Here is a 26,400-nt window from a genome sequence, read left to right on the forward strand (position 1 = left end):
GACCAATACATCCTATACATTGACAATATTATGAAAAGGATAGTCGCTACTCACCATATAATGGAGATGCGGAGTCCCAGATAGGCACAACAAGAGACTGGCAGCAAGCAAACCTTTAGCCAAAAAGGCCTTCATCAGAATTAGACCACAGTCTCTAGCTGCCGAAGCCACGTGTGTGTGTGTGTGTGTGTGTGTGTGTGTGTGTGTGTGTGTGTGGGTGGTCACCTGTGGCCAAAAGCTTACCGTACTTGCTGACAGTCTTTTTGTTGTTCCTATCTGCGACTCAACATTTCCACTATATGGTGAGTAGCAACAACACTTTTCATAATATTGTCATTATTTCATCCTGGTTTTTCCATGTTTGACATCCTATACATTGGTCAAAACACAATGTTTTGTGAAGACAGCATATGCAGAAATGAGGTTTTACTCATCAGATCAGATTACTGTTGCTTTTGATGTACTTTACAGCTATTATTGCTAGTCTGCTTTAACCCCAAACCACATTTCACTAGTACTTATTGCTGATGCAGGTAGTCACCAAGTGATTATATAAGTCATTTCTCTTCAGTGGCCAGTATGTCTGGCAAAAACACAGGTTGAAAAGGAAACACGTGTTACTGAATTGCAGATATTATTGGTATTATATGGATGAAAATAATCTTGTTGGTATTTATTTTTGAAACACTGCTGAACAGAGGTTATGATTCCAAATTTTACAACCTTCTGAGAGGATTCTTTCTGTTGAGAGTAACCTAAGTTTGTAGCAGTTGTGATTAGCAGTGACAACCCATGGCAACCAGTAGAGTAACATTTCCTCATTTTCATTTATAACACTAAATGTGTGTGCTGCAACATAAAGTTGTAAGATAGGTTCTTCATATCTCCTTAGAGACAAGAATACAATCAATAATCTTCTTGTAAAAATAGTAAACAGCCAATCAGTTGCAAACTGGAAGCTTTATTAAAACCCCTTTACCATAGTTGCAACGCTTATAAAAACATCTTCTTCAGGAGGAAATATAGACAATGTAAGCAAGTTAACAGTGCAAATACATTAAGAGGTAAATAAACACACAGGTACAATCACATTTTGTTAACCAATATAAATCATATCTTGTTAACAAATATAAAAATGAAAACGTAAATTTAAAACAAAAACTTATTCAGACTTACTAGATTACATTCTGTGGCAGAGGTATGTTAAAATACAGCCAAAGGACATCAGCCAAATACAAAATTTCTTTAGCACGATGAGATTTCTTTCACTGTTATGCATCCTTCTTGTATATACTATTAATGCCCACTCTTGCTAGAGGCTTTCCTTAGTGCAAGCATTGGGTATGTGATGTTAGTGCACTAGTTGAACACTGGAGTGGAAATACAAAATGCCAACAACCATGTTGTGCATGTTTTAATTTATTATGGAGTTAAAATTTTATATTTCACTGATACCTTTCAACTATATTTTAATGTGCCTCTGCCAGAACATGTAATCTTATAAGTCTGAATAAGTTTTTGTTTTTGTATTCGTTAATGAGACATGACTGAAACACGCACAAATATCTTAACAGATTTTCACTGTTAACTTGCTTAGGTTGTCTATATTTCCTTCTGCAGAAGACTTTTTATGAACGTTGAAACCGTGGTAAACGGGTTTTAATAAACATTCCAATTTGCAACTGATTGGCTGTTTACAATTTCTACAAGAAGATTTCATTCTACGGTTGTTGCTCCAGCTGTGTACAAAATTTTCAAATAAATAATGCAAGTTTTAGCAATGAATCACAATGTCAAAATATTTTCAAGATAGGATAAAAATAAAATCTGTCTATACATTTGGTGTATGCTACAGTTCTACTCTTGAGAATAACATTGGGTGAATTATATGCATGATGGTGCAGGTACATCACAAGTCACTGTCACTCTACATTATTAAAAATTGAAAATTGCGGAGGACAAAGGTACGCCATTTCTTCAGTGCTTCTTGGCCCTATATTTATACCAGATAATCCCATACTATACTACTACTATAATAAGACAGAGGAAGCATTCTTAAGGAGAAGAAGGTAGAGAAGGCATGGAATGATGGATGCCCTGGGAATGAACCGATGGTAATTGACAATTTTACCCAAGAAAGCCTGCAATTTGTGCAATGAAAAGGGACACAGCAGGTTGTAACAGCCTTGTCCAGACTCGCCAGAGGTTGGTCACACTGATGCTGTGATGGTGTGGTACAGTTACTAAAGAGAGGGTTGGAAAAATTTAGACTCCTGTAGGCTGCAACACAAACCCACGATCTAAAATTTTTCGGAAAGGGACTAGATATTGTGCAGGTGGTTATTCGTCGGATGTCCGGTAATGAAAATGTTGTCCAGGTAGTTGAAACATCACAGAACAGTGGACATAACCAGCTTCACATAGAACTGAAAAATTGCAGAGGCACTTGTTACGCCAAACGTTAACTACTGGTATTGATATAGGCCAAGAGGCATATTAAGAACCATGATATGCTTGGTCTCCTCACCCAAGGGTAACTTGTGATATGTTTCAAAATGATCAAGTTTGGAGAAGAATTTACCCCCACTAAGTGTGTAAACATCTCTTCCAGACATGGCAATGGGTATGTGTTGACCACGGACTGTGAATTTACAGTGACCTTAAAATCATCTCAAAGTCACAGTTTATCAGGGAATTTAATCACTACAAAAAGAAGTGCGCCCCATTCACTAGACAAAATGGGAACTATACCCTCAAGAGATGCAAGCTGGTCCAACTCTGCCCTGACTGGGGAACTGAGGTCTATCACAACCTGCCAAGCATGAAAAAAGCTAGGATGAGCTGACTGCTTCAATGTTATGTGGGCTTTAAAGTCTGTGCTGGTCCCTACGACTTCCACAAATAAATCCTGGAATTTGGAACACAGAGATTCCAATGATTGATAGGGGATAGCAGCAGGTAGCAATTGCATGGAGCCTGTTACTGAAAAGTCAAAGGTCTGAAAGGCACCAAACCTGAAAAGGTTTGCTGAACTAGGATTGCGAACAACAATAAAAGTAATAGGCTGAGTTTGATCTGTAGGTGACCAAGCAAAGGGATTTGCCGCTTACCATATACTCGTAGGTGTAGCAGAGGAGAGCCGAGATCTTAATATGTTTGGGCATTAAGAGGAAAACTGTCGCACCATTGTCCACCTGGAGGTGCAGCTGTTGAGAGAGAACCAAATAATCAATGAAACGCTTGTTGGACACCTGATTGGGTACCGAACTGGATGATGACACTTCCGTGTATCCATATCCATGTACTCTCATACAGTGTTTTGTGCCGTTGACTGGCAGACTACTGCAATGTGGCCTTTTTTCTGACACTTATGACAGACAGCTCTATCATGTTGGGAGTAACAAGACTCACATGAGAGCAAGAGGGAGCAGCATCCACCATGCATCACCTGAAGAGCTCAACTGGATCAACAGATTGGACTTAGAAATCTAAGAACTTGTGTAATGGGTACATAATTAAGTATAATACTTGGGACATTTGATTCTGTACCTCTATTTTGCTTGTCATTTCTTACATTGTATACTCTTAAAATTATGTATTTGATACAAGCTCTATATCATCTTAGAATAAATAAATAAAACCGCTGCTACGTCATCCACCCCAGTTGCAGTGGACATAGCCAGGCCATCTTGCACCAGCACAATGTCGCACCATGCTTCCAGCTGCTGAGCAGCGGTATGTGAGACCTCATATAACTGGGCAATGGACAACATTTCACCAAGGAAAGGGTTTTTTAATTGGAGGAGCCATTGCCAGGCTTCCTTATCCGGGGTGAAGCAGATTATAACATCGCAAACCAAGACATCCACACATGTCTCTTTTTAACTTGGAAATGACAAAATGGCACTTGTAACTAAGGCTGTGAACAGTTACGGCCCAGACGCAATAAGACTGATGGGTCTGTTTCTTGTACAGGTAGAATTCAACCCTAGCAGCCACAACGTGTGTGTGTGACAGTGATAAAAGGAAAACAACACTGAGCATATATTGTCAAAAGACAACAAAAGAGGTTACTGTAATGGGGTCAATATTTGCAATACCTGATACAAGGTGACAAGATGACAAAAACAGTGCACAGCATAAGAGGTATGCTGTGCACTGTCATATGGAAGGCATGGGAACATTGCCATAAGCAGTGTTCATATGCATCCCAATTTTCCACTGCCTTGTCAAACGATAAATGGAGGAGGAAACATAGCCGGAGACAAGATGGAGACAGCAATGCCATCACAGCCTGTTGTACGACTATAAGAGGTTCCGGCTGCTGTTGCACCAACATTTGAAACAGAGCTTCCATGTCACAACAAGAGAAATGTCACAACACAATGCGAAAATCAAACACACAATGTAAGACATGAAAAATGACCATACTCATCACCAATGTGTCCTGTCTACAAGAACACACAGGTAATAACAAACACAACACTTTATTACTTCACAAATATATATACAGAAAAAAGACCTGCTATGGAGTGGCTGCCCTGCTAGTCCTAATCATCCTGTGGCTGAAGTAAACATCTGACTGAGAGTGAGGCTGGCCAGCTCCAACTCTATAAGCTGTCGGCCAGCCAGTAGAGTGCACTACAGATAGGATGCATGTGCATCCAAGATTGGGGGGGCTCTGCCAGTGCTCGTGTCTTGTGACTTCTGTGGCATGCTGTACAGCTGTGAGCTCGGGTTGCGGGTTTGGAATCTCATGTGGGTCACTACACCAATTCAGTATTATCCTTAATTAACACTAAAAAATCTATAAATGTGTACACCTAAACAAAGCCCTACTACCACTCCAACAACCAGTTAGAGAAAAAACATGACAAGGATCTCCTGAACTACTCAATATATCATCAGTTCTAATATAATATAATATAATAAAAGCAGGATTATGTCACGAAGTATGAAATAATTAGAAACTCTCAGTTTAAAAAAGGGATAGGTTTGGGAAAGTTTAAAACTAATGGCAGGTCACCCACACCCAAGGTTGAGAGGAATCTACCTGTTGTGAGAACAAGGGTACTTCATTACACACACAGCTGGAACGATCTGAGTCTTTGTCTTTGGTCTGAACGAAATGCCCCTAGTTTTCAATCTTCCCCCATACATCCCTCATTCTTTGCTAAGGAAGGAATTAACTGTATCAAAAGCTAGGACAGCTGGATGTTCCTTTTGAGGGAAAAAAAAGAAATGAAAAAAACATTAAGAAAATGTCTAAAAATGTGAAATTAAAGAATAAATCTAAAATGCTCTGTTGCTTGGAGAACTGTTGATGGGATATACAAGATTAAGACATACTGACCAAACATCTTACCAAGTGGTTCAAGTGGTGGTACTGTGCGTGCCTGGAGAAAGGTAAGCCAGAAGAGACACTGCTCAAGCTGAGCGCTTGGTGGGTCAGCCAGACTATAAACTACAACATGAAGACAAGCTGTTGACCCTAGAAAATGATGGTATATCAGAAAATAGGTCTCTTGTCCAGAAAGTTCCCATAACGTCAAATCACCACCACAACCAGAGACTGAGACCTTAAACAGAAATAAAACATAAAATACAACATACTTTTATATTTACTCAAATCTTACTCTACACATAAGATTAGACACAAAAATTTACAAAATGTGAATATGTAATGTCATATTGTCAAATGAATCGAGTTGAATGGGTCAAATGATAATTATCACCTTACTATTCAAATTTAATAAGGAGTAAAAAGAGGAGTTACCAAGAATCAAAAGAAACCCAATTAATAACTACATGAAACACACACACACACACACACACACACACACACACACACACACACACACAAAGGATAGTTTCAGCGCAACCGCACCCACAAAATGAAAGAATAACATAATTACAAGAAAAAAACACACTGGACAAGTGCAAGTAGAAGGTCGCAGTTCATACTAATTGACGGAAAGGCATCGAGTAAAATGGAAGGAATTTCTGGTGATCCCTGAGGTACTGTTACAGGCCCTTTGCTGTTCCTTATCTATATAAACAATTTGGGAGTCAATCCGAGCAGCCGTCTTAGGTTGGTTGCAGATGACGCTGTCGTTTATCGACTAATAAAGTCATCAGATGATCAAAACAAACTGCAAAACGATTTAGAAAAGATATCTGAATGGTGCAAAAATTGGCTGTTGACACTTAATAACGAAAAGTGTGAGGTCATCCACATGAGACATTAGTGCTAAAAGGAATTTGTTAAACTTCGATTACACAATAAATCAATCTAATTTAAAAACCATAAATTCAACTAAATACCTTGGTATTACAATTATGAACAACTTAAATTGGAAGGAACACATAGAAAACGTTGTGGGGAAGGCTAACCAAAGACTGCATTTTATTGGCAGGACACTTAGAAAATGTAACAGATCTACTAAGGAGACTGCCTACACTATGCTTGTCCGTCCTCTTTTAGAATACTGCTGTGCAGTGTGGGATCCTTACCAGATAGGACTGATGGAGTACATCGAAAAAGTTCAAAGAAGGGCAGCACGTTTTGTATTATCGCGAAATATGGGAGAAAGTGTCACAGAAATGATACAGGATTTGGGTTGGACATCATTAAAGAAAGGCATTTCTCGTTGCGATGGAATCTTCTCACGAAATTCCAATCACCAACTTTCTCCTCCGAATGCGAAAATATTTTGTTGACACCAACCTACGTAGGGAGAAATGATCACCATGATAAAATAAGGGAAATCAGAGCTTGTACGGAAACATATAGGTGTTTGTTCTTTCCATGCACTATACGAGATTGGAATAAAAGAGAATTGTGAAGGTGGTTCGATGAACCCTCTGCCAGGCACTTAAATGTGATTTGCAGAGTATCCATGTAGATGTAGATGTAGATGAAATGTAGACTCCTGTAACTTATGTGCATATATAACAATAAGCATTTCGTGTGGCTCAAGGACCTAGTGTAAGTCTTTAAATCGGATGCCACTTCAGTGACTTATGTATCCGTAATTTCTGGTGACTACTCACATAGGTCAGAGGTGAATGCTAGGCTTGCAACTTCTTCATTTCCAGGCGTGCACTTTACCACTTGATTGCCAGGCCTGACATGATTATACGCAACTCATCCATACGTTTTGATAAGTGAATTTGTGACTATCAAAATATGTGTCATGAATGGGCATATCTTTTGACTGCATCCACTTTGAAGCTTAAATTTATTACACCACAAAGGGAGCCTAGACATTAGCATTTGACATAAATTTCAACTTGATACATCTCCCCATTGCTGACAAAAAGGGGACAGTCAGACAGTCGGGCAGACAAACAAAGTAATCCTATAAAGGATACCTTTTTACTCACTGGGGTTTGGATCCCTAAAAATGAGAATATAAACCAAGTAAAGAATTACTTATTTAGAAAAGAGCTCAGGTGTCACATATCTATACAATTCACTCTAAATTTTCTCATCTCACTCGTAAAACAAACTTCTCAACAAACAAAGGAGTCCTATTTAAATTTTAGTACACCGAAACACACTTATGTCAAGTAATACACACCAATTCATCTTATTAATGAGGGAAGCAATATTCCAGTGGACATTATTTTTCTGAGTGAGTGAAACAAGATTATCATGTGGGTTTAAAAGGTCAAACAACTTGCAACTTAGTGTGTTCAGTTGTAACCAACAGCTCATTGCCAAAGAATATTATTTTTGAGATCAATAAGAAAACAGCCAGCACAGACATCAAACAGTGAATCGTAGTGTACAATTACTGACCTCACTGATAAGTAATTTCCTTTAATTCCAATGTCTCCTGGTACTATTTGTGTTACAGACTAGTCTTCTTCCTTTGCAGACGAGGGTATCCTCACTGTAGATGTACCGGATTATCAAAAAGTGAATATAAATTTGAAAACTGAATAAATCATGGAATAATGTAGATAGAGAGGTACAAATTGATACATGTTTGGAATGACATGGGGTTTTATTAGAACCAAAAAAATACAGTTTCAAAAAATGTCTGACAGATGGCGCTTCATCTGATCAGAATAGCAATAATTAGCATAACAAAGTAAGACAAAGCAAAGATGATGTTCTTTACAGGAAATGCTCAATACGTCCACCATCATTCCTCAACAATAGCTGTAGTCGAGGAATAATGTTGTGAACAGCACTGTAAAGCATGTCCGGAGTTATGGTGAGGCATTGGCGTCGGATGTTGTCTTTCAGCATCCCTAGAGATGTCGGTTGATCATGATACACTTGCAACTTAAGGTAAACCCAAAGCCAATAATTGCACGGACTGAGGTCTGGGGACCTGGGAGGCCAAGCATGACGAAAGTGTGGCTGAGCACACAATCACCACCAAACAACACACACAAGAGATCTTTCACACGTCTAGCAATATGGGGTGGAGCACCACCCTGCATAAACATCGTACGATCCAGCAGGTGTTTATCAGCCAGGCTGGGGATGATGCGATTCTGTAACATATCGGCGTACCTCTCACCCATCACGGTAGCAGTTACAAAACCAGAATCATGCATTTCCTCGAAGCAAAAAGGCCTGATAACATTAGATGTGGTAAATCCAACCCATACCATGACTTTCTCATCATGCAATGGAGTTTCCACGACAGTTCTAGGATTTTCGGTAGCCCCTATTCTGCAGCTCCTTTTATTTGTTCTAATAAAACCCCATCTCATTCCAAGCATGTGTGTCAATTTTTACCTCTCTATCTACATTATTCCATGGTTTATTAAGTTTTCAAATTTATACTGACTTCTTGATCACCCAGTACTTTCATCTGACAGGTATTTAGGGCTAAACAACAATATATCAAAATACTGTGCACTATTATAACCATTTAGAATGAGATTCATCTCAATAAACAACATGCGTGAGAAGGGTGCCTGGAAAGTTGATACTTCAGGGGTCTTATTAATAAAATTTAATTGATTTCTTCATGTAGTTTGTGTTATTGTAAAGCGTAAAATTTAGAGAGTAGGAGAAATAAGGTGGTAAGGTACCAATACATGTTGAAACTTTATGATTTTGGCTGTGGCAACTGCAGATTTAAGATAGGTTACAATTCTAGTAAGAGATACTATTTGTTTTCACCAAATATGACTTTCTTTGTCAACTCCGTGCACGATGCAACCCTTATCAAGGCACAATATGACCTTGTCAACATTCTCATTCCATTGTGGTCAATAAATAATGTCCAAAATGTGAATATTCATGTTTTCACAACTCATTGACTGATTAATTAGACTTCAGCCATGCAGCCAAAGAAACTCCATTTCTTCCACTGATATTTCTTCAACTTGAGCTTCAGCTGAAGCAACAGCACATGTAAGAGTCATTTAAACCTAAGGTCCATACCACGGTAAATGATGCTAGAGGTACTGATGATCCAGATACATCTGCTGCACATCAACGAAGGTAATACAGAATTCTTGTAACTGGGCAAGGCATGGAATCCAGAATTAGATGCTAGATATTGATCATAATTTTTAGTGGTACTCTAAAATCATCTTGGTGAACTTGTGATGTGTTAAGAACTTGGGACTCTTTTGTGAAGGAAGTAATTGCAATTTACAAGGTGAAGGATTTAACTAACCATGATAGTGGTTTGAGCATGAACAAATCATGGAATTCTACTCTTGCTTGGATTGGCTGGTTATGATAACTATCTTCAGCTTCATCACATGCAAACACTTAGGCAGAGTACTAAAAAGCTCTTCACTTGAGATTTTTCTAATATGATACCTGAAAGATTTTCATTCGATATTCATCCTACACTATATCATGAATTTTGCTGATCATCTAACAGTTACAACCTTCTCTGAAGGCCAAAGCCATTATGAACCACCCACAGTTGTATCATCATAATTATAGATTAGCGAACTGTTTGTAGATTAAGAAACTTCCTGGCAGATTAAAACTGTGTGCCCGACTGAGATTCGAACTCGGGACCTTTGCCTTTCGCGGGCAAGTGCTCTACCAACTGAGCTACCGAAGCACGACTCACGCCCGGTACTCACAGCTTTACTTCTGCCAGTACCTCGTCTCCTACCTTCCAAACTTAATCTGCCAGGAAGTTTCATATCAGTGCACACTCCGCTGCAGAGTGAAAATCTCATTCTGGAAACATCCCCCACGCTGTGGCTAAGCCATGTCTCCGCAATATCCTTTCTTTCAGGAGTGCTAGTTCTGCAAGGTTCGCAGGAGAGCTTCTGTAAAGTTTGGAAGGTAGGAGACGAGGTACTGGCAGAAGTAAAGCTGTCAGTACCGGGCGGTCGTGCTTCGGTAGCTCAGTGGTAGAGCACTTGCCCGCGAAAGGCAAAGGTCTCGAGTTCGAGTCTCAGTCAGGCACACAGTTTTAATCTGCCAGGAAGTTTCATATCAGCGCACACTCCGCTGCAGAGTGAAAATCTCATTCTGTTTGTAGATTACATCACTCAAGAGAATGGTCTCTGTTCATCTTTATGGACTTTCTTCGGTTTTCTAGATTACTGTAGTATTTAAATCAACACTCAAAATGAATCTCTCTTCATTACACCAAAGTAATACACACACCTGCTTTCAAATATTTAAAAACCAGATTAAGCAAAATTTATCCAAATATATGCAAAGACAATGTCCAGCATTGGGGATAATCACATGAAATATGTTATCTTTAATACTCATACTGAAGCCAGTGACTTAGCCATCTTCTTTCGTTATCAGACATCTGAACCATCAGCATGATGATCTTTCAGACAACATTCTCCACACACTTCCTCAGTCAGATAAAGGCAGTCCTATGAATTTTTGTTACCATTTCAGATATGGAGCTAAAAGCACTGGTGAAATGCCATATCATAGTGAATGCACATCAACCCATTCTAAGTTTTGTAAAATTGTTTTTTGGCCACAAAGACAACAGTAATGTCAAAAACAAGCACTGTCAACTTTTTTTTTTCATTCAGTATACAGAAAACCATTAAGATATTAGTGGAAAATGGGTTGTATGAGAGTTAAGATTATGCTAGTCTTTCTGTACTTCATCAACATACAAATTCTGCAAGCTACTGTATAGTGTCACACATTACTTTTGAATATGCAAGATATGAGATGGAAGCAGCAGAATTGCTGCACAACATGATTTCATGAGAACCATGCCAGAGTTCTTACAATGATTCTCTGAACAGCTCTGTTATTATTTCTTGTGACTATACAAATTTGTTAAGACCCTACCAGAGTATCCCAAAATTCCTTTCACATTTAGTGACAGATTTACTTCATAAAGACCCAACATTCTGGAGAAGAGCTCTTGGACAGTTTTCACTAGCATATTGTATGCTTCCTCCACAACAGATGCACTAAACTTTCCTATAATCCTCCCAACATTTAAACACAACAGTTACTCAGTTCAAACAATGGAAAGTCCAAGCTGGAATACCAACAATATTGTGAAAAGGATCATTGATGATATTTTCATGATCTGGTCTCAGGGCCAAGACATCCTAACTTCACTGCTTCGCAACCTCAACATCTCCTATCCCATCCACTTCACCTTGTCCTCCTCAACCACAGTGTCACATTCTTGGGATGTTGACCTCCTCCTCTCTGATGGCTTCATCCACACCACTGTACAAGCATTTTGACAGTTGCTGTACCTTCCACACCAAAAAACCCTTCCCATACAGCATGGCCAGCCGGGGATGGTATGTCTACAATGACAAGGACTTCCTTGCCCAGTATGTTGAAGGTCTCTCAAAGGCCTTCACAGACAGGCATTATCTCCTCCCATGTGATTTCCACATGCACCCCACAATCCTCCCACCACCTTAAAGAACTAGCTACAAAGAAGTGTCCCCTTCATCACCCAATAGCTCCCCGGACTGGAACAAGTGATGTACATCCTTTGTCAGGGCTTTGGTTACCTATAATCATAATGCTCTGAAATATGGGACATCATGCCCAAGATCTTTCCCAAACCACCTAAAGCTGGGTTCCAACCTCCACAACATCCCTGTCCACCCCTATGCCACCTCCAATTCCAGCCCCTTGTCACAAGGCTCCTAGCACAGTGGAGCATCGAGGGCAAGACATGCTCAATCCACCCACCCAGCACTTCCTATTCCAGTTCTGTCAGGGCTTATCCTATGCCATCAGAGGCCAGATCACTTGTTACAGCAGCAATGCCATGTACGAGCTCTACTGCAATTACTGCTCAGCTTTTTATATTGGTATGAATACCAACCAGCAGTCCACCAGATGAATGGCAACCACCATATTATGACCAAGAGCCAAGTAGACAACCCTATAGTACAACATGCAGCTAATATAACATTCTTCGCTTCAATGGCTACTTCACAGTCCAGGCCACCTAGATCCTCCTCTCCACCATCTGCTTTTCTGAACTGCACAGATGTGAGTTATCCTTACAACATATTTTCATTTCCAAAATCATTCCAGCCTCAACATATGGTAACATATTGTCCCCCACCCTCTAACTAACAGTTTCTGCCCCTTTGTTCTATCACCTCCTCCCAGTTCATGTCCACTCACCCCAACTGTGCGCCACTCTCTTTCAAGATACCCACCAGTCTTTTCCCTTTCCCTGCCTCTCTCCTTTTCTGCTTCACGCCCCCTCCCTTTGCTCCCCCCCACAGCCCCCAAAGCTGTACCTGGCAGCCTTGTCCTGCCACCATCAAGCCCATGCATACTCCATCAGGTAGCGTTCACTTCTCCCCCCTCCCCTCCCCGCCAGTATCACGCCACCCCTATCCCTTCCCTGCCCCACTCCGCATTGCTGCTTTTTCCCAACACAGCATTCTGGCTGGAGTAGTTGGAGATAGTGCTGACGATACTATCAGACAAATTCATTTATGTATACTGAGAACACAAATGGCCCTATTGCACTTTCTTGCACCACACATGATGTGACTTATGTTTCTGATGGATATTTGATAGTCGGTGTAACACACAGGGGTCTATCTGAAAAATTAAATATTCCAGAAAATACTCTGTGTGATTATATCCCAGTTACTAGCTGACTATGTGGAAAAGTGTTTAATGGATTTGAACTCCACAAAATGGCTTCTAAATGTTCATACGCTTTTGCTACTTGCAAGAAACTGTGTGACAAAAGCAAGCTATGACTCCTGACAGCGTTATCCTGAACTAGTGCTGGCTTTCAATATCTGTATTGTTTAAGAAGTAGATTGCCATACATAATGACCATTATAAAAAAAAGCACACAAAACATTTATATAAATTAATGAACACGTACGTGACTCTATAATAACTGTTAAAATATTATGTGTCATAACCTGTACACAGAATTAATTATTTAAATAAAAATAAATTTTAATGCAACACATTTTTATATTGGATTAAAAGGTATGACATAATTTCTAACACCATACACATTGTTCTGAAAATTTGTGACTGTGAATTATTAATAGCTATGAAAATACTCTAATAAGATTTATAATCAAAAACATTGGGGTACATGCAATTGATAATATTTTGGAGGTGAACTATTCATGCACCAATTACGTATAGTATGTATTTTCATAGCTATTAAAAATTTACAATAACAAATTTTCAAAACAATCTGAGTTTAGGAATGTATATGGGACTAGGACAAATTATTTTATACTTTCAAGTCCGATTTGAAAACGCACTATATTTTAAAAAACACTTTTATTTAAACAATTATTTTCTGCTTTCTAATCTTGTGTGTGTGTGTGTGTGAAATTTTTCAGTCGATTTTAAACATCTTGATGAGGTTACAACAGATACATATGACACAATGTCAGGTTTACTACAGTTCTTTTTACCTGAGTGACCTAAAATATTACTTCCTCCTATTTATAACTCGTAAAAAGTCTGATAAGGTAAAAATGAGAGAGATTCTAGTATACACAGAGATTTACTATTTACCAGCATCCATTCTTCCTGCGAACCATTCATGACTGGAACATGAGAAGGGGGAAATGGCAGTGTTACACAAAGTACCATCCACCACACACCAGACAAAATGATTGTTAACATTGTGTTGTCATACAGTTCTGAGTTATGTTGAAAGTTTCAAGTCTCTAGCTCATCGGGAAGTTAGTTCAAAATCAACTACAAACTTGTACCGAACAGACAGAGAGACAAGGCTCTGAGCACTATGGGACTTAACTGCTGTAGTCATCAGTCCCCTAGAACTTAGAACTACTCAAAACTAACTAACCTAAGGACACCACACACATCCATGCCCGAGGCAGGATTCGAACCTGCAACTGTAGCGGTCGCGCGGTTCCCGAGTGTAGCGTCTAGAACTGCCTGGCCACTCCGGCCAGCAGAGAGACAAGAGAACAAGTTAATAAAAAAACAATAAAATCAGTCATGTATACATAAATTTGCAACCACATGTGCTGTATGGGTGGTGGTGGTGGTGGTTAAAGCCACAGTTTTTTTTTCCTAGGTTGCAAGTGATTTGTGTGCTCAGTTTAGCAGAAATTACTTCAGGCATCACAAATGGTCGACCATAAACCGAATGAGGCGTTGCTCACTGTCTGCATCTAGTACCAGTAATTTACATACATAGTGCCCTCTGTAGTGACTGTGATGGAATTTTTTAAGCACAACCACTGTGCAGGAACTCCAACTGGACAAGTGAGACTCTGTGTTATGCTCCTTTATTACCCAATTTCAACTTCTCCCCTATTAAAGGTGGGTGGTTCTTATTCCCACACTACTGCACTATCATCTAGTTCTGAGCCATGTTTAAAATTTAAAGTCTCTAGCTCACTGGTAAGTTAGTTTAAAATTAATTGCAAAATTTTTACCATACTGGAGGAGAGACAGACATGAAAGCATACTAATTAGAATGTGTTTGAAAAAATTAGGCTTCATCATGTATCTGTCAATAATGTCACAGTAACTGTTAGAGGTTTTGCATTTATCATAGCCTCTCTAAATGAAATACGCAATATGTAGAAAGCAATATAAGATAAATTTGTAATGCAACCCAATATCACAGACATAATACTACATAAAAAAGAACGAAATTACATGAAACAAAATTTTCTGGAAAATTAAAATTGTGTGCTGGACCAGGACTCAATCATGGAACTTTTGCCTTTCACCTGCAAGTGCTCTACTGAGTGAGCTTTCGAGGCATAGTTCATGGCCTGATCTCATAGCTTTACTTCCAACACTACTAGTACCTCTCTCCTACCTTCTAAATTTCACGTAACTTGCAGGATTAGCACTCTTGGATGAAAGTACATTGCAGAGAAGTGACTTAGCCATAGCTTAGGGTATTGTTTCCTCTATGAATTTCCACTCTGCAGTGGCGTGTTTCCTCTCAGATGTGTGTTATCATGCTGTAACCACATGAATAAAAGACAAGCAAACTGTGTTTATGATGTATTGTGCTCATATTATATAGTTACAATTAAGAAATGTGAGGAAAAAATGTGATTGTTAAGCACAAAATCAAGAGATGCTATTTGTTTTATGTAATAAGCTAAAAATGACCTCCTGTGAAAACACCCAAAACTGATAAAATATAATAAAGTTGATGGCATAAACACAGACTGGTTGCTACAATTCCTTTTACAGTAATATACAAGACAGGGTGTTCTTTCACCCATTGTGGAAAAAAATCATCTCAACATCTGCAGAGAGACATTAAATGCTTAAAAAAACTGCATACCAAAAGCCAAGTATATAAGAAGTGATACAACAGTATATCTAACAAGAACCAATGATGTTAACAACTTGGAAACAGAAAATAATTACACACCTCTAAACAAATATACTGTAACAGAGTACATACTGCAATATCGCATTTTAATAACCAGAATCCATATAACTGGAAGTATGAATAAAAGCTTTAGTCAGTGAAAACACTGATTTCAGACCTGCTGATTAGTGGCAGAAAGAAACAATACTCGGCAATGATTTGTCTTCTCAAAATTTTTGTACAAAAAAAAAAGAAGAAAGAAGAGGAAGAAGGAGAAGGAGAAAGAGGAAAAGAAGAAATTATATAATGCTGATTTTCATACTTTTACATGATGTTGTATAAGTAAAATTTAAATCAATGTCTGTGTACAACGCCTACTTTATTAACTACAAGGCATTTTCAAAAAGTAAGGGTCATTTAATCATTAAAAAAATAGAATAAGCTTTTACTAGTGGTTTTAATTTATAACTTCACTTTTCTACTTCTAAGCAATTTTCATGATATTACATGGGCTTCTTTAGCCCCTCTGCAAAGAAGCTCTCAGGAAGGGAATTGAACCAGTAGATGACAGCAGTCTTGAATCCCTTGTCATCTTCAAACAGATGTTCACCAAACCATTATTTCAAGTGCACTCTTGGGTAACTCCCAATCTAAATGAAGATGATGTATATGTAGATGTACATAAATTATGAATCTTATTCTTGGTGTGGCCTGCAGTGTAAGGAAGCACATTATTGTAGTGAAGGCTACTCCAGTCTACCAGTTTCTGCACTGCTAATTTTTGATGGCACATCTGTTCGATGAACATCTGATAGTACACATCAAATGTAACTGTTCATCCAAATTCCATGAATTCAGCCAGAAAATGGTAGTTTATCTTCCTTCACAACTAGCATGACCAATAATTTTCAAATTCATTATTGTCTGCTTTCACTGACAGAGAAATGACTGCTGAATCAAAACCTTGACTTCAGTGGCTTCATAAACAATTAACAGATGGAGCTTCATCTGTGCAACTTTGTTCCAAAATGTTAAAATATAAATACAAGCTAACTTTAGTAATCCCTACAGACGTACTGATGGTGTTGCCCATGTTTGGCGAGGGAACCTGTAGTAGGAGCACAGTCCAATATCACTGGCTGGTCTCTCAAAATTTCATTAGCAGACAGATATAAGGCTGGCTGGTGGCCGTCTCTCCTCAGTTGTCTTATCCACCTTGTTTCTACCAGTGATCTCCAACTACTGCAACTGTTTACCAGAACCATTATAAATCTGCATGCCTAGTTGTATGACTTAGGGACATGCGGTTTCTACCACCGAAAGGGTTAATGGAGCTTTGTTTAATATCAACCTTACTGAATGCATGTGTAACAGCTAAGTAGTGGTTGGATTTTATTGAAACATAATCAGCGACTCTCTCTCATATTAACTTTTACTATGGTTTACACAAATTTCCAACAAGGACTATTCCTGTTTGGTTTCATTATGAGTCTTGCCACGTAACTGTCTGCTAAATATACAACACATGCACATCTCAAAATAAAAACAATCTTAATCCATCACATGATGGCATCATGAAGTTGTGTTCACAATAAAAACAACTGGAGGAGAAAACTGATTATCTTTTTCTCAATTACATAATTAGCTGTAGCCCTTCATTAATAGTGTGTGAGTCCATTATGGACAAAGTACTTACAAGAAGCCCATGAGAACAATTTTTCTACAAAGAGAACAGAGCGTTACAAACCTCTTGTACATCAATTCCTCTTGTATAATGTTCATTGTAGACATCGAAGACAGGCTGACCACGGCAGGAAGTTACATCCATTTCTATTTGCATTTTGCTTCCTGGTGATGTCGAACCTGCCATAAGATTGCACGAAATATAATATGTTGTATTACACATATCTTTAAGTCAATTACATTGTCAGATAAAATATTATGGAAACAATGATACTTTCACAAGAAATAATTTTCATATAGAAGTCAGTACAAAACACAGTTTGTTCAGAAACAAAACATAGTTTGTTGAGAAACAGGTTTCTTTTTTTTTTTTCACACGCAGACTTGAATATAAAAATACGATAATGAAATACAGAAAATATGTTTGAGGATAAATGGGTTAAATAAGTTACTCAGACTGCGTTAAACACACACACACACACACACACACACACACACACACACATACACACACACACACAGAGAGAGAGAGAGAGAGAGAGAGAGAGAGAGAGGTGGGGGGGGGGGGGGGGGAAGAGAGAACTGGAATGAAAAGAATATACTATATGCTACTATGCTATATGTGACATAAGCTGCATTTGCACAATTCAGAGTTCAAAGAACAAATATTACACAATAATTATAAGACTAAGTGTATGGAAAGTGGATATTCATCTCTTACCAACTTATGTAGATCTAGAGCTTATTTTGTTATGCAGAATTGCAGAATTATGTGTAACTGCAAGTTTCTTTAAGTATTCTATTCTCGTGCTTGAATGTAAACATTTACTTTGCTTTGTAAGACAAATGGAGATGCCATAAAACAGTAAGTTCCATGTATTAATTTGCACAATATATAATAATGATGTGAAACAAACCATTTTGCAAAACATTTATTTAATTGGTATTTAAAAACAGATCCACACTGACAGTTTACAGATGTGTTCACACAAAAAAACAATTAAAACTCCTGGCTGGAAATCAACAATATTAGGAAAATAGTAGATTGCCACTCACCGTAAAGATGATATATTGAGTGGTACACATTTAGCTTTCGGTCACAGCCTTCTTAAAAAAAGAGAACACACACACATTCACACAAGCAAGCACACCTCAAGCACATATGACTGCCATCTTTGGCAGGTTGGACCAGAATGCAACTGTCACGTTGAACAAAAGTATCAATCTTGATTGGGGCAGGGAAGGGGGAGGGATACCAGGGTATAGGTAGGGAGGGAGAAGAAAGCTGTCTGACAGAGCATGCACAGACTAGATGAAGACATGACAAGACTGCTGCCCATTGATAACCTTCCAGGAATTCCTTATCTCCAACTTGACCTCACCATCATTCCCCAGGTCCCTTCCTAGAAAGACTAGCCTTTCATCAGAAGAAAGGACAGCCATATACAACCTCAAAACAAATCCTGACCTGATCACCCTGGCTCCAGACAAAGGTTGCACCACTGTCTTTATGAAACACAGTGACTACCTGGTGAAAGGCGTCTGCCAATTACCTAACTCCTACACCCATAAACTCTGCCAGAGTGATCCCATTCCAGAGATCAAACATAGCCCCCAATCCCTGTTTAAGGCCTTAGTCCCTCTCCAGAACCTCTCCCCTAAATTCATTCCCTTCCTCACCCTATGACACCTCACAAACACGTACCTTTTACGTGCTCTCCAAAATCCACAAACACAACAATCTTGTAAGCCCCATTCTAGCTGCTTATTGAACCCTCACTGAAAGAATTTTGGCCCCCATTGACCAGTACCTCCAACCAATTGCCTAAAATCTAGCCTCCCACATCAAGAATACCTACCATTTCCTTCACTGACTCTCCACCATCCCCACCCCTTTACTCCTGGATCCCCACTTCTCACTGTTGATGCCATTTCCCTATACACCAACATCCCTAATTCCCGTTGTCTTGCCACTTTTGAGCAGTCCCTTCCCCCAACATACCTCGGACGCCAAACTCACTACCTCATTTCTCATACTCCTTACCAACTTTATCCTAACACAAAACTACTACTCCTTTGAAGGGAAGGTTGTTGTTGTTGTCGTCTTCAGTCCTGAGACTGGTTTGATGCAGCTCTCCATGCTACTCTATCCTGTGCAAGCTTCTTCATCTCCCAGTATCTACTGCAACCTACATCCTTCTGAATCTGCTTAGTGTATTCATCTCTTGGTCTCCCCCTACGATTTTTACCCTCCACACAGCCCTCCAATGCTAGATTTGTGATCCCTTGATGCCTCAGAACATGTCCTACCAACCGATCCCTTCTTCTAGTCAAGTTGTGCCACAAACTTCTCTTCTCCCCAATCCTATTCAATACCTCCTCATTAGTTATGTGATCTACCCACCTAAAGGGAAGGTATATGAACAAATCTGTGGCCCCATCAGAGGCCAGGCTACCTGCAAAAGCAGCCAGATCATACCAGCTCTGCCGCAATCATTGCACAGCTTTTTATATTGGTATAGCTACCAACCAGCTGTCCTCCGGGATGAACAGCTACTGCCAAACTGTGGCCAAGAGCACGGTAGACCACACACACTACCCTCAGACCTGGTGTGCAGACAGATATGCAGTGTCATTCCCCCCCAAACCTCCCACTGTCTTGGGCACCTGCATGGCATCCTCACATGACAACCTGTTTATGGACCATCCAGAAGAAACAATCCTAGCCTACCAAAACACTAAAACCCTTGTCTGGTTCAGGTTCACTGATGGTATCTTCTTGATCTGCACCTCAACATCTCTCCCATCTGCTTTCCTGATCCTCCCCAACCTGGCATGCCCCCTTCCCTGAAGTTGACCTCCTCCTCTTTGATGGCTCCAACTGCACCTCCATCTACATTAAACCCACCAACCACTACCAGTACCAGCATTTCGACAGCTACCTTCTACAGAGCCTGGCCACCCAGGGCTGGAGAATCTGCAGTGACGAGAACTCCCTTGCCCTTTATGCTGAAGGCCTTCAAAGATGTTTGTTAATGTTGTTTATTTGTGGGGCGCTCAACTGTGCAGTCATCAGCACCCCAATTTTTACACATTCCAATTCTTTACACAGTCCAATCGAGCCACTGCCACGAATGATGATGATGATGATGATGATGATGATGATGAAGAAATGATGGGGACAACACAAACAGCCAGTCAGTCCCTAGGCAGAGAAAATACCTAACCCATCCGGGAATCGAACCAAGGACCCCATGAGCCTTGGAAGACACACACTACCCCAGACTAGTCTGCAAACAGATCTCCCATACCATTCCTCCACACACCCACAAGTCACCCACCACTCCCATGAACCAGCTACAAAAGAGTGTCCCCTTCGTCACCCAATACCAACCCAGACTGGAACAACTGAAACCACATCCTTAGTGAAGACTTTGATAACCTATAATCTTGCCCTGAAATGAGGGACATCTGATATCAGATCCTTCTACACCCTTCTAAAATGGTGTTCTCATTGTCCATTAACCCCAACAACATCCTAGTCCAGCCCTATGCCACTCCCAGTCCTAATCCCTTGCCACAGGGACCATGTCCTTATGGAAGAGGAGGAGGAGGAGATTAGTGTTTAACGTCCCGTCGACAACGAGGTGATTAGAGACAGAGCGCAAGCTCGGGTAAGGGAAGGATGGGGAAGGAAATCGGCCGTGCCCTTTCAAAGGAACCATCCCGGCATTTGCCTGAAGCGATTTAGGGAAATCACGGAAAACCTAAATCAGGATGGCCGGAGACGGGATTGAACCGTCGTCCTCACGAATGCGAGTCCAGTGTGCTAACCACTCCTTATGGAAGATCCAGGTGCAAGACCTGCCCAATCCACACACCCAGCACTACCTATTGCAGTACTGTCACAAGCTTATCCTGCCCCATCAGAGGCTGGGCCACCTGTGAAAGCAACCATGTCATACTAGCTCTGCTGCAATCATTGCACAGCTTCTTATATTTGTATGACATCCAACCAGCTGTCCGCTAGGATGGCCAAGAGCATGGTAGACCACCCTATAGCATGACATGCAGCTGAACATAACATGCTTGATTTAAATGACTGCTTCTCCTCCACCAACAGCTTTTTCAAAATGCAAAATGTGTAGTTGGGAATTATCCTTACAACACATTCTCTGCCCTCAAAATTATGCCTGCTTCAACCTATGGTATCTTATTGTCCCTATCACCGCCTCCCTATTCACATCCGCTCAACATCATTGTGTGCCTTCTGTGCCAATGCATCTGCCTGTTTTTCCCCTTCCTTGCTCTGCCCTCCCTCCCCTCCCCCCTCTTCCCAGTGCCTCAAAGCATCGCGACACTGCACCTGGCAGTCTTGTAATGCCTCCACTAGTCCCTAAATGATCCACCAGATAGTGTTCTCTCTCCTCTCACCTGAATCCAGCTATCCCTCCCCCTTCCCCACCCCACTCCACATTACTGCCTTCATTCGATGTGACAGCTGCATTCTACTCTGAGCTGCCACAAATGGTGGTCATTGTCTGTGAGGTGTGCTTGCTTGTATGAATATACAGGGTGTGATTCAAAAGTTTCAGGACTTAACTCAGAACTAGAAATTTATTAGAGATTTAAGTACAGCAGACTAAAATTCTTCAAAATATGCTCCTTCGGCATCAACACAGTGCTGCCAGCACATCTTCCACTGTTCATAGCCCATCTGGAAGGCCTTGGGCGTCATGCTGTCAAGGGCTCTCGTCGAAGCCTACTAGATGGCGTCGATGGAGTAGATTTGATTTGTTTTAGGCCTGTCTCGAGTCGGGGGAAGAGGAAAAAGTCACTTGGAGCCAAGTTGGGGCTGTAGGGTGGCTGTGGCAGAGTTGTCACATTGAAATTGATGTGTGAGGGTCACATTGTCGTGGTGGAGAATCCAATCGCCCTTGATTGCCAGGTGGACACAGCAAACTCGATCCCTCAAGCGACAGAGCAATCCAGCATAAAAGTCACATGTGACAGTCTGTCCACGAGCTACAAACTCCTTGTGAATCATTCCTTTACCATAAAAAAAAAAAATCAATCAGCATGCACTTCACACATGACTTCCTCATGCGAGCTTTCTTGGGCTTCGGCGAGGAAGCTTTGACACTTCGACTCAGGATCATACTTATAGACCCAGGTCTTATCACTATTAACCACTTTCTCCAGAAGGTTTGGATCAACATTCAACCGTTGGAGCATTTCCTGGAAAACAGTCATGCGCTGTTTCTTCTGATCCACCGACAAAACAAATGATCATTGTAAAAGAGGAAAGTGGTGCTAAATCCGAGCAGGATTGTGGAAATTTGTTAGTCTTTGGGGACGTAGACATGCCAATAAAAACAGAAGATGAGTCACTCAAAGAACTGGATCTAAGTCTTCATTCATGAGAATGTGAGATGTTGGACAATGAATCACTGTTACAAATGATGGAAGAATCGTTAGCTTTAAATCAAACAGCTGCAGCATGCTTACAAGCTAATGAAGAACAATTACAAAACATGATTCAGACAGTTGCGGACAGTTTTCGGGTCATAAACAGAAAATACCACATCTAGAGGGAATGATGAACAAAAAAATTGATAATGTCTTACTTTGGGGTAATAAAACTTTGCAACAATATAACCAAGACAGACAAAAAACTTAGCAGGGCAGAAACAAAGATTTTGGCAATAGAATCTAAAGTGGGAGAAGTAAATCTAGTCTGAGTAACAAAATTCAGTCTGTAAAAAATGAACTGGTCACAGATAGAGAGAAAAATGCTAAGTGTTTTGTTAATGTTAATAGTCAAATAGATACAGTATGTGTGAATGTAAAAGCTATGGTGACAGATCTTGAAAGTAGAGTAGATTCAAAACTAACTGTTGTGAATGATAAAGTGGAAACCATCAGTAACACACTAAAACTGAAACTAAGACAAATGTTAGTGAACTAAAGAGTACAGTATTAGAGTTGAACCAGAAGTTTGAAATATTTAGAAATGATGTAGCTAGCAAAAATTTTTCTATGAACAGATGTACCTTATTATCCAATATCCCAGTTAAAAACTTTTCTAATGAGTGTAGTTTGCACACTGTCGACTTTCTGCAGAGTTGTCTCTACAACTTTTTGCCCAATATGAGTGAAAGTTTCAAAATTAAGTTTGTAAAAAAAAATTTTGGAGGGGGAATCTTTGTCATGGGCCAATCAAAATTTTTCCATGGACATGTCTTATGCAGAATTTGAAATGGAGTTCTTAAAACGATTCTGGCCTAAAACTGAACAAGCCAAGATAAAGACCAAGTTCTTGACTGGACAAAATTATAGGGAAACACAGGGGACTATGAAACAGTTTTGTAAATATCAATTGAAGAAACTTGTACATTTGAGTAAACCCTTTGATGAGCTCACACAGATAGATGTTTTAAAGAGAAGGTTGCCAACAGATGTGCAATGGGACCTAGTTTATGGACCAGATGACAACATTGAACAGTTTCTAAACTACGTGGACAAACTAGACATGATTATAGACAAAGTGGGGAAACCAAAAAAACTATTTCAATTACACACAGAGAATTGGGGATCATAGTTGGGGAAACACTAATTTTAACAGAAGGGAAAACAGTAGGTCTAACAACCATGGTTTTCATCATTGGGAACAAAATAGTCACAATAATAATATTAATTTCCATTCAAGGGAAAACTATAATTTCCATTCAAGAGGACAATCTGGGAACAATTGGAACAGAATTAATCACCGGGAGTCTGAAAACAGGAATTGGTGTGAACATAGTGACACCAGGAGTCAAAATGCCATGGGAAGTCATGAAGTAAAAAACTAGCATGCGCTCCATTGTCGGTCCACAAGGTATGGGCAAAAAGCATAGATAATAGATGGACCAATAACAGTGACTACACTGTACCAAAAGATACATCTGAAGTAATGAGTAGTTATCTTATGAATGTGTACTACCCCCTAAACACAGTACCTGTTTGTAATAAAGAGCCAGAGGAAGTAATTGACTTAGCTGAATTTTATGTATAGGCAGAAACTTGTAGTTTGTCAGAGGACCTGCAGGTTAACGATTTACATGATTTAGGAATTGAAGCACTGTTGAGGGAACCAGGTGAGCAAATTGTTGACATTGATTTAACAAGCAAAGAATTAAATACACTTGGGTGTGAAAGCAACATTTTAAGTTTTCAGGAGAGAGAGGTAGTATTTGGGAAAATGAAGATTTAATAATATATGATAATGGTGAGGTATATATTGTTTGCTAGAAAGAAGAAATGGAAGCATTAGGCGTGGGAAAAAATGATATGCATGTTGTAGATGTACCCAAGGATGTTGTTAACAATTTAAGTGCTGTTAATATCAGTGTCACAACCAACAGGTTCTGTAATCCAACATCTTATGAAGGAACCTGGGTAGATGATAAAGATTCCCTGAACAGTAAAATTGACTGTGAACGTAGTCTACCATTTGCAATGAACAAAGGTGAATTATTTCTTTATAATATGTGGCTAAATAGTGATGCAATTAGAAATGATAGCAATTTTAGAAAAATGATTCTTAGTATGTCTCAAATTTTATATCCTGATTGGTGGCAAAATACTAAACATATTATTGTTGAACAACTGTGCCTTAGTGATGAACAATGTTATACAGATGAAAATGTTTGGATTATTGAAATTATCAATGAAAGTGACAGTGCTAATGATGTGTATGTTAATGTAATGACCATAAGTAATAAAGGTGACAGTAATATAGGTAATTGTAAGTCAGGAAGTTATTGTTTTAGTGAAATTGAAAATGATTTGTTGTATGAATATGTTCAACCTGAAAAAGGTGATTACATATTTAGTCCATTCATTAGAGTAAAAGTTGGTACCTGGGAAGGCAAGTGCCTTATAGACATGGAGTCAAGTGTCGAGAATATCTGAAATACTAAGCAAAAAGCTGAAGTGCGAGAAAGATTACTTTGAAATGCCAGTCATTGGGGTGAAAATAAGAGGTGCTACAGAAAAACATAGAAAAACTGTGAAAAGTCAAACTTCGTTATCTTTTACAATTGAGGGAGTCACATTTACACTTGGATGCCTAATTATACCAGGACTCAGTGAGGACTGTATTCTTGGGATGTCATGGATTCGGAGTGTAGATGCAAGATTTGACTGGGGAGAACAAAAACTTGTCATAACAACACCAAATGGGGGTTTTATCTCCACCAAGTTTGTCATATCAAATACAGTTTTGTGTAATGATAAATGTAATACTCTTGTAAAAGAGAAAAGATATGTTGACAAACACATAACATGGTTAGACTTAAGTGAAGTAGATTTCAAAACACTTGTAAACACCAAGATTTCAGAAACTAGTGGTCTAAACGATGGGCAAAAAAAGGAACTAGAGTCTTTGTTATGGGAATACAGTGATGTCTTTAGCACCATTCCAAGGAAAGTTGGCGGTTACCAATGTACTTTGCTAGTAAGACGCCATGACCCATTTTTCATAAAACTGTATGGTCTTCCCACAGCAAAATGTACATCAGTTGAGAAAGAATTACATAAGATGGAAGTGTGTGGCAATTTTAAAGGAGTATCAGCTCTTATAATAACCGACTGGTAGTTGTGACAAAGAGAGACCCGCCAGGGTAGCCGAGAGCGCTAACGCGCTGCTTCCTGGACTCGGGTAGACGCGCCAACCCCTGGATCGAATCTGCCCAGTGGATTACCGAGGAGATCCAGTGTGTTGGTCAGCCTGGATGTGGTTTTTAGGTGGTTTTCCACATCCCGCTAGGTGAATACCAGGCTGGTCCCCACATTCTGCCTCAGTTACACAGCTCATTGACATCTGAACACATTCACATTATTTACGGATTCCACTAGACACAGACAGTTGGGGTACACTATTTCCGTCTTGGGGGGTACGGGGTGGCAGCAG

At 39.6% G+C, this 26,400-nt stretch overlaps 1 protein-coding gene across 1 annotated transcript in view; it reads right to left on the reverse strand.

Annotated features, from left to right (window-relative positions):
- LOC126174805 (death-associated protein kinase dapk-1-like) overlaps positions 1 to 26,400 on the reverse strand; it is a 286,891-nt gene that overhangs the window by 81,563 nt on the left and 178,928 nt on the right. Inside the window, exons 15-16 of the mRNA XM_049921178.1 lie at positions 17,509 to 17,624; positions 5,366 to 5,579 (exon numbers count right to left, since the gene is read on the reverse strand). Of these exons, the coding sequence (XP_049777135.1) occupies positions 5,366 to 5,579; positions 17,509 to 17,624 (330 nt within the window). The remainder of the gene's footprint in view (positions 1 to 5,365; positions 5,580 to 17,508; positions 17,625 to 26,400) is intronic.

Source organism: Schistocerca cancellata, chromosome 3, assembly GCF_023864275.1.
Source record: "Schistocerca cancellata isolate TAMUIC-IGC-003103 chromosome 3, iqSchCanc2.1, whole genome shotgun sequence".
NCBI lineage: Eukaryota > Metazoa > Arthropoda > Insecta > Orthoptera > Acrididae > Schistocerca > Schistocerca cancellata.